The sequence below is a fragment of the Centropristis striata genome, chromosome 9 (genome assembly GCF_030273125.1).
Source record: "Centropristis striata isolate RG_2023a ecotype Rhode Island chromosome 9, C.striata_1.0, whole genome shotgun sequence".
Classification (NCBI taxonomy): Eukaryota; Metazoa; Chordata; class Actinopteri; order Perciformes; family Serranidae; genus Centropristis; species Centropristis striata.
The window spans coordinates 18,279,423-18,287,900 of NC_081525.1; the positions used below are offsets into that span (position 1 = coordinate 18,279,423).

Sequence of the window (8,478 nt, forward strand, 5' to 3'; positions counted from 1 at the left end):
CTTCAATTTTTGTTAATTTTAATGCCTGGTACAACTCGAGGGGTATTTGTCTGGACAAATATAATGATAACAACAAAAATAGCTCACAATAGTTTAATTAAAGAGCTGATTTCTGATTTCTAAAGATTTTGGTTATTATCAAGGAAACCATGGACAATGGATAGCTATCAGCTCTCAGATTAAACTGTTATGAGCTATTTTTTGTTGTCATTATATTTGTCCAAACAAAAAGCTGAAAAAGCTGCTAACAGCAAAGTCAACTCAATAATGTCATTCAACACAAGAGATGAGAGCTTAATGTCACTGCAGCAGAATGCACCTGACGTAAGGGCTGGGCGATATGGACCAAACTCATATCCTGGTATTTTGAGGCCGAATGGCGATATACGATATATATTGGTATTTTTAACAAAAACGTACCAAGTATTTAGTTTTATTTCAACGCAACAAGAAATCATCATCAACCTGCTTTATTTAAAGACTTTATCAAATTCAAAACCTTCCACCTTTTGAAGCAATTTTATCAGATTCAGATGCTCTTCATCTGCAATCTGAAATCCAAAATACCTCCAAAGTACAGAACCATTGTTTGGTTTTTCTTAGGAACTAGCTCTTGCTAGTGTGCAGAAAGCAGCAAACAAATAGTCATAAGTTAAGGCAACATATTGCATTTTGGAACATAAAACAGCAAAATTAAACTACTTCGCCCCTTCTACCATACATTCTACCATAAATTGGTGTAATGATAATGTTGCATTTATAGGCCTATACTACGCATGTCTGCAGATATATCAGTATTGGAATATTTTGCTACCTAATATAGGTATCAGCCCCAAAAATCCAGTAATGGTTGTGTTCCGTAGTTTATACACACCTGAGGGTAAGAAAAGCCAAAAGATGGATGAGTCAATATCCCATAGCTCTGACTGAACTAAGTCTAACTGACATCACGCTGAGAAGCCACCCAACCTTTTGAATCAGTGGGTATGCTGTGCTTGTTATGTCAAGGAAAGCAATTTGGCTGCATATATCAGACAATTTATAGGCTGCAATTTCATTTTCAGAATAATACATTATAAGATAAGTTTCCCATTATCAGCCAGTTATTTATCCAGGGATGCACTGATCAGACTTTGTCAGTCCCAAGATACCTGGGCTGTGGGCACCGGTCTGATACCGCTGTTTAATTACTAAGCTGTATGCCTCACTGTGTGACTGGGATTACCCTTTTTTAAGTGTAAGCCATTATCAGGCTTGACTTAAACATTGCTTTTCTAATTTTGTTAAACAAAATGTAACAAATAAACACAGAGATATGAATCTACTGAACTGAAAATAAAATAATAAATAATGCACCAGCAACTCTATGATAAAAAAACAACTTCAAAAAGAACAGGAATAACAATTAAAATGTAAACCTTTTAAATCCAGCAAGAAATTGGTCAAAAGTTAAACAACAATTGAAATTCAAGTTTATAGTGTTTATAGTGCATAAACATATAATTTAGATTGGTTCCATTGTCACCAATACTCAATCCAGCTACAGTCATGGAAAAAAATATTAGACCAACCTTTTTCTTCAATTTCTTGTCCATTTTAATGCCTGGTACAACTAAATGTACATTTTTTGGACAAATATGATGATAACAACAAAAATAGCCCATAAGAGTTTAATTGAAGAACTGAGATCTATCCATTTTCCATGGTTTTCTTCCAAAATCATTATCAAGAAAACCATGGAAAATGTCTTGATATCAGCTCTTAAATTAAACTCTTATGGACCATTTTTGTTGTTATCATTATATTTGTCCAAACAAATGTACCTTTAGTTGTATCTCGCATAAAATGAACAATTAATTGAAGAAAACAAGGGTGGTCTAACATTTCACATCAGTATCGTTGCATCCCTGTGTGTGTGTGTGTGTGTGTGTGTGTGTGTGTGTGTGTGTGTATGTGTGTGTGTGTGTGTGCGTTGGAGAGTAGTTTTAGATGATAATTTCCTCTTTGACATTACATTAGGTTGTGAACAACAGACGGACATTAGATTCCTCAAAGCACATGACGGCTTATTGCATCCTGTCTTTGGTCACACAAACAGGCACGCACGCACACTCACGCGCACTCACATCTGGGCAGCTTATTAGCATATCTAGTAGAGATACAGTAAACAGCCCGGAGCGTGACCTTGTCTTGTTCGAGGAAGCCAGAAAAATGACCTACTTGATGCATGTTAATGTGATTTACACACTTGGGCTAACTATTATAATGAATGCAGCGTCCCCAAAATATTGCTGGCGGCTAGTCACCAAGGTCCAGTGACCCCATCATATTAGCGAGCGTCCCCGCGTCAAAGTGCACGCGGCGGGCAGGTGAGTCTGGCGCGGATAAACCAAACGCGCCCGCGCACACTCGCAAAACGGTACCTAGCCAGAAAATTAGAGGGGAAGCACAGCATTATCCGTGCCATCTGTCCAATCCTGGCGCTCGTTTGCTTTCCCAAACCTTTCTCTCAGCCTGTTTATTATTTCACCTAAACAGCTCGCACATGGTCACATCTGCCGGACAGCGAAACGTTTCTGCTTCTGTTTATTTTTTTTTTATTTTTTTTTTTGAGAGTGAAACTGTGAAGAAAACCGCCTCGTTGTGGCGAAGCCCCCCCTAAAAAAATTAAACTGAACGACTAATAAATAACTCGATGAGTGGAAACTTGTCACGTCTGTATAGGCGTTAAGTGGCTTCACTGTGACAAACTAGTGCATCGTGAAGATTAAAAAAGTGCTTTAGTAGAGAAGAATAGAGCTTACCGTGTGTTTGCAGCTCTGCTCCGGTGATTCTCTGGTTTAACGGAGCTGAAATGATCCAACGTGGGAAAGGATGCCGAGGTTCATCTGAGCTCAACGTGAGGTCTGTCCACTTAGCCCAGTCTCTCTCTTTCTTAGTATATCCCTCCCTCCCTCGCTCTCTGTGTGTGTGTGTGTGTGTGTGTGTGTGTGTCTCTCTCTCTCTCTCTCTCCCTTTCCCTCTCTCCATTAGTTTTTAACTATCTCAGACAGACGACAGTCACCCTAAAAGCCTACTATTTTAAAGAATGCACAGTGACCGTTGAGTAGGGGAGACCGGGGACAACTGTAACATTTTTTTTTTTACACATCTTCATAACTCACAGACTACTTGAAATACACAAATGCGTGATATTAGAAACACACATACAGCCATGGAAAAAAACATTAGACCACCCTTGTTTTCTTCAATTTCTTGTTCATTTTAATGCCTGGTTCAACTAAAGGTACATTAGTTTGAAAAATATAACGATAAGAACAAAAAGTTTAATTTAGGAACTGATATCTAGCCATTTTCTATAGTTTTCTTGATAATGATTTGGGTTATTATCAAGAAAACCATGGAAAATGTCTAGATATCAGCTCTTAAATTAAACTCATATGAGCTATTTTTGTTGTTATCATTATATTTGTCCAAACCAATTTACCTTTAGTTGTACCAGGCATTAAAATGAACAAGAAATTGAAGAAAAAGGGTGGTCTTATATTATTTTCCCATGCCTGTATGTGCACAAATGAATTATAAAATAAAATAAAATATGAATATTTTTCACCAATAAGGACACATTTTAAATGTAATGCAAGTGTTACAGTTGACCCCACCAGGGGGCAGTATAGGGCTCAAAATTAACGTTTATCCTCAAGTGTCCCGCAACTGTCCTAAATTCTACTTTGAAACATATTTTAATATAAATACATATATATATATATATATATATATATATATATATATATATATGTGTGTATATATATATATATATATATATATATATATATATATATATATATATAAAATTCATTATACAGACACGCTTCCAATGAAAGAAACTTGCATTACACCTAGCATTTGCACAAGTTGTTCATGTATATTGTTAACCAAAAGCCCAGGCATAAATCTGATTTGATTTTGATTAAATTTGGAGTCATCTATATTTAAGACAGCAGCAGAAGAATACTGTACACCCAAAAAGTAACTTGACATTCTTGAAATACACTAATTTTGTGATATTAGAAGCATACATAAGTGCACCAATTAATAATAAAATAAAATACTTTTCACTAATAAGGACACAACATTTTGAATGTAATGCAATAAGTGGTACAGTTGATCCCACCAGGGGGCAGTTTAGCGCTCAAAATTAACTTTTTTTTCCTCGGTGTCCTGCAACTGTCCCAAATTTTACTTTGAAACATTCCCTGACTTCACTACTGATGACCTACATTTAAGTTCTTTAAATAATATATTGTATTAACCAATTAAATTAATTATACAGACAAGCTGCCAATGAAAGGAACTTGCATCCATTACACCTAGCATTTGCATAAGTTGGTCATGTTTATTTTTAACCAAAAAACCTCTGCATAAATTTAAGTTGATTTAAATTAAATTTGCAGTCATCTAAACTTTAGACAATAGCAGAAGAATACTGTACACCCAAAAAGTAACTTTCATACCTCAAAATCTTGCAGGCAGTGCAGACGCAGAGAGGTAGTCCTACTGAGCATGTGCAGAGTAAGTGTCATCACACTAATTTGTTTCTGATGGGAGGAATTGAGTGTGTTACAATTGCCCCGAGTCTCACCTACCGCACAGGCACAATTTGTCCCCACACTGACAAATTACCATTTTAGCTTGGCTCAGTTTGCTGCACTTACTCTAAATGTCTCAGAAATTACAGCTTTTTTTCTAATTATCACATTTATTATCACAGTTTTTTGGACAACATGTAAATCGTTTAAAACCCCTTCAATATTTTCTGGTTCGGCTGTATCATTCCCTTGAAGCAATCCAGTGTTTTGTAATCTTCTTAAGTATAGCCAGTCTGCATAATCATCCTCAGTACGTTTGCATTTTCCCAGTTGTTCCACTCAGAAGCTGGACCAGAAAATTGCTACTCAAGGATGCATTAAAAGATTACATTTCATCAATAGTGTTCTCCCACTTGCTTAAAACATGTCTCAAATGTATGACTGTAATTACCCCCCTTTCTCCTTACTTTGATAGGATATTTCCTCCAGTGAGTTGAATGAATCGTTCACGATGCATTTTCTTGGAAATTAATGATCAATTTAATATACTGTACATTTCCACAATTCAGTCTCCCATTAAGTCTTGGCTTTAAGCTGATTTTTATGACTCATTTCTATTCTTTGTCTCAGAAAAAAAAAACAGCCTCAAAACAATCCCATCTAAATCTGTATTTACTAATCCAAATTCCAAGGATGGATGTTGAAAACAACATAATTTCACATGTCTATATTTGTCCTTTGGGTGCCCAAGATCTAAATTACACCCAATAAAACATTTTTTTAAAGTAATATATTTTTACTTTTTGACATATCCCATACGTCCTGGGATGATGATTGTTTCTCGCCTACATGTTTTGGATATTTTTAATTTTGGAGAAAAAAGAGACATGCTTTGAGAATCTCAGTACTGTAAAAAGTAATCATTCATCTACAGAGCACAGTCTTGCTTTGCACATCGATGTTTCTTGATCATTTGTGAGCTCTGTCGCCCGACTAAGAAACAAGAGAGCCTTTAAACAAGTGGTGGTAAGACAAGTGTTGACTGATATGACTAGAAAGCAAACTTGCAACCCTAAGGTCACTCTTCAAATCCCTTGCTCCCAGCTGGATACGGAGGTTTTATTAATGCCAAAGCTTGTGCGCAAGCAGAAAACAAAGCCAAGCCGTAATCAATCTGCTAGTCAGGATTTGAGAGCACACAGCGACAGATTTACAAGTGCAAGACATGCTCCGAGCTCCAACTGTGAGAGGGGGGCTGTCAAACAATTTTTGTCGAATTTCTGGTTGTTAGGATCGTATGTTTTCAAAGATCTTAAAAAAAAACAAAAAAACAGATGTAGTGATGTGACTCAGAAGGCAAGGTCTTTGACATTTCACTTCTTGGTCGAACCCAGTGGAGTTTGTTCTGCTCTAAGCTGGAGTTTGCATGCATGGAGGAGAAAACTGCCAAAACTGAATAAAAAGCGTTGAAGAGGGCAAGCAAAGGGAGACCTAACGCTCTCTGAGTCACATTTGCAGCCTCAAATCTTTGATTCATATCTAGATTCTGTCCTCTCTCTGTCTCTCTCAGAACTTGCTCCTACACTTCTGCAAATCTGGACCACCAAAATGGTTTCGACTCGTTTTTTGTTTTTCTCTTGCTCAATAATTCTGTCATTAATGAACTTCCGAAATATGGGAATTATGGATGAGGTCGGGGAGGAAGGGAGGCTTTCCCTGCTTTCTCCCGCAGCTGCAGTCAATCATACAGTTGTACTAGTGTAGGTTTAAAAAGACGCTCAACCCTCTGATGTTGCACTGGAGACGCGCTGAGCATCATCGCACAACCCTGCCCGTAATTTATTTAAAACATTGGATAACACATAGATGCACACATTAGCCATTAAAAGCTCTGTCATATCAGCATTTAGAACCACAACCTTCAGCACCAATCTTTGACATATTGTAGCATAATTCTTATGCAATAAACTTTCCTCCCACTGCCTCACCCTTGAGAACTTTCATCCCCACACTTTAAGGCAGGGCTGAACTGCGAGAGCAAATGATGAACAGCTCTATACCTCTATTCCCGTGATATTCCAGGCAGAGTCATTGTCACTAGCATAATTACTAGTATGCTTAATTTACTACCAGACTGCTATAACAGAATGAACAGGCAAGTTCAGCAAAATTACATTTATTCATTAATTTATTGAAGTGTCAAAGAAACTTCAGACCAACTCTGACAGCGGACACAAATCAGTTTTCAACTACCGGTTATTGCTACAGCTAAATTAGTTCCCTTATACACAGAAATCTCTCCTGACGTTTAGGGTTTTCTACTATTCACTCCGGTCCTTTTCTCTTCTTTTTCCCTTTGTGTTGGTGTGATTCGAACACATGCAGGAGTAGGCTGTAATTATCTCACACGCTTGAAATGATTCATAATGTTATAACGTACAAATCGAAATGCCAGGCAGCAGTGTGCTGTTAGAATACATTTTTATCATCAGCGCAAACAAAACATCAGCTGTTTATTAGAGGGAACGATATGCATGCCCAAATCATTTGAGAAATAGCCTGGAGGATGCAACTGCCTGTCCTGTTCATTAATTCAGTATCTGCTGCAAAGATGCCATCATGTCTCTCCAAAATACTCCCCGATGTTTGCCTTTCTTTTCTCATGCCATTTTTGTTTGTTTCATGTCTTTACTCAGACAAAGTCACGTCCTGTCTCTCCTTTCCCTCTTGTCTTTCTTTTTCTCTGTAATATTCCTCTTTTAAATCCTCTCTACTCCTACGAGTCCATCCGTTTGAGGAGACGTGATAAATGTCTACGCAGTTTCCTGAGTATGCATCCCTGTGCGTGGCTCGGTATACAGCCTCTCTGGCTAATGATGTGGCCTGGTCCACTGTCAGTCCCCATTGAACACCTTGGTCCAAAATTGAGTAGGCATAAGGTGATCCTGAGCCCACCGAGAAGAGCTTTCCCTGCAGTCGAGTACCATCACTGCACACGTAGTACAGACTGGGTCCAGAGAAACTTTCTTTCTTTCTGGATAAACCCTGTTGGCCAGCAGGGGTTGAAGAAGAGCTCTCAGTCTGAGCCAGAGAGGTCTTTTCAAGACTTGTATCTGCAGTCACTTGACTCTTGAGATCAATCTTTGCACCTCCGTGGTCGTGGCATGCATCTACCTCTCCTCCATCCCACCCACACAGCGTGGCAGCAACACACAGCTCAGTTCCTTTAAACGGGTGAAGCATGTGGGAAAGCAATTTGGCAGCTCCGCTCGTGGACAACCGTCGGCCGTAGCGGAGCTGGTAGAGCCGCAGTTCTCGAGCCAGGATGCGTTTCCAAAGGGCACAGTCAGCTGAAGTACCCGAAGTGGTGCCCACCAAGTGACTGTGAATGGGCAGGATCTTCTGAGCGGCTGGGCACGCCACAAGCCCGGAGCAACTGGAACGAGTGTCTGCTGCAGCCAATACGCCGCCTTGAAACATGAAAGCCAAGGTGGTCGTGCCGTGAGACATGGGAAAAGGCAGAGGGACGGACTGAGAGGAGGCCAGAGGAAGGCTTGTGGGAAAGGTGAGGGATGATAAGATGGAGTCTTGAGATGAGCTCTGGACGGCGCTTATTTGTCCAAACTGTATTGGACTTTCATCCAGGTACTCTGCGGCTGGTATATAAAAATTGAACAGACTTGTTCTGTTGCTAAAGGTCAGATTACTCACATAGTTACAGCCAGTCTTCGTTCCAGAAAGCACTGAAGAACATTTGGTAGTTATACCATCCACAAAGATGTCCTGGAAATCACACAGGTCCTGTAAAGCCATTGAATTTCACACTCTCAAACCAAGTCCAATCAGAAATATCAAAGACAAATGTTTGTATGTCATCTAGAGTTGCAGA

At 38.9% G+C, this 8,478-nt stretch overlaps 2 protein-coding genes across 2 annotated transcripts in view; both read right to left on the bottom strand.

Annotated features, from left to right (window-relative positions):
- LOC131977857 (uncharacterized) overlaps positions 1–2,946 on the bottom strand; it is a 33,148-nt gene extending 30,202 nt beyond the window's left edge. The window contains exon 1 of the mRNA XM_059341302.1: positions 2,805–2,946. The gene's annotated coding sequence lies outside the window, so the exon portion shown is untranslated. The remainder of the gene's footprint in view (positions 1–2,804) is intronic.
- Positions 2,947–7,277: 4,331 nt separating this feature from the next.
- Positions 7,278–8,402, bottom strand: LOC131977858 (proteasome subunit beta type-5-like). The gene has a single exon (XM_059341303.1). It carries the CDS (start codon positions 8,400–8,402, stop codon positions 7,278–7,280), a length of 1,125 nt encoding a protein of 374 aa, XP_059197286.1.
- Positions 8,403–8,478: the final 76 nt, after the last annotated feature.

Coding starts and splice junctions, on each gene's coding strand:
- LOC131977858 (XM_059341303.1), bottom strand. CDS start 8,402: ATGGCTTTACAGGACCTGTGTGATTTCCAGGACATCTTTGTGGATGGT.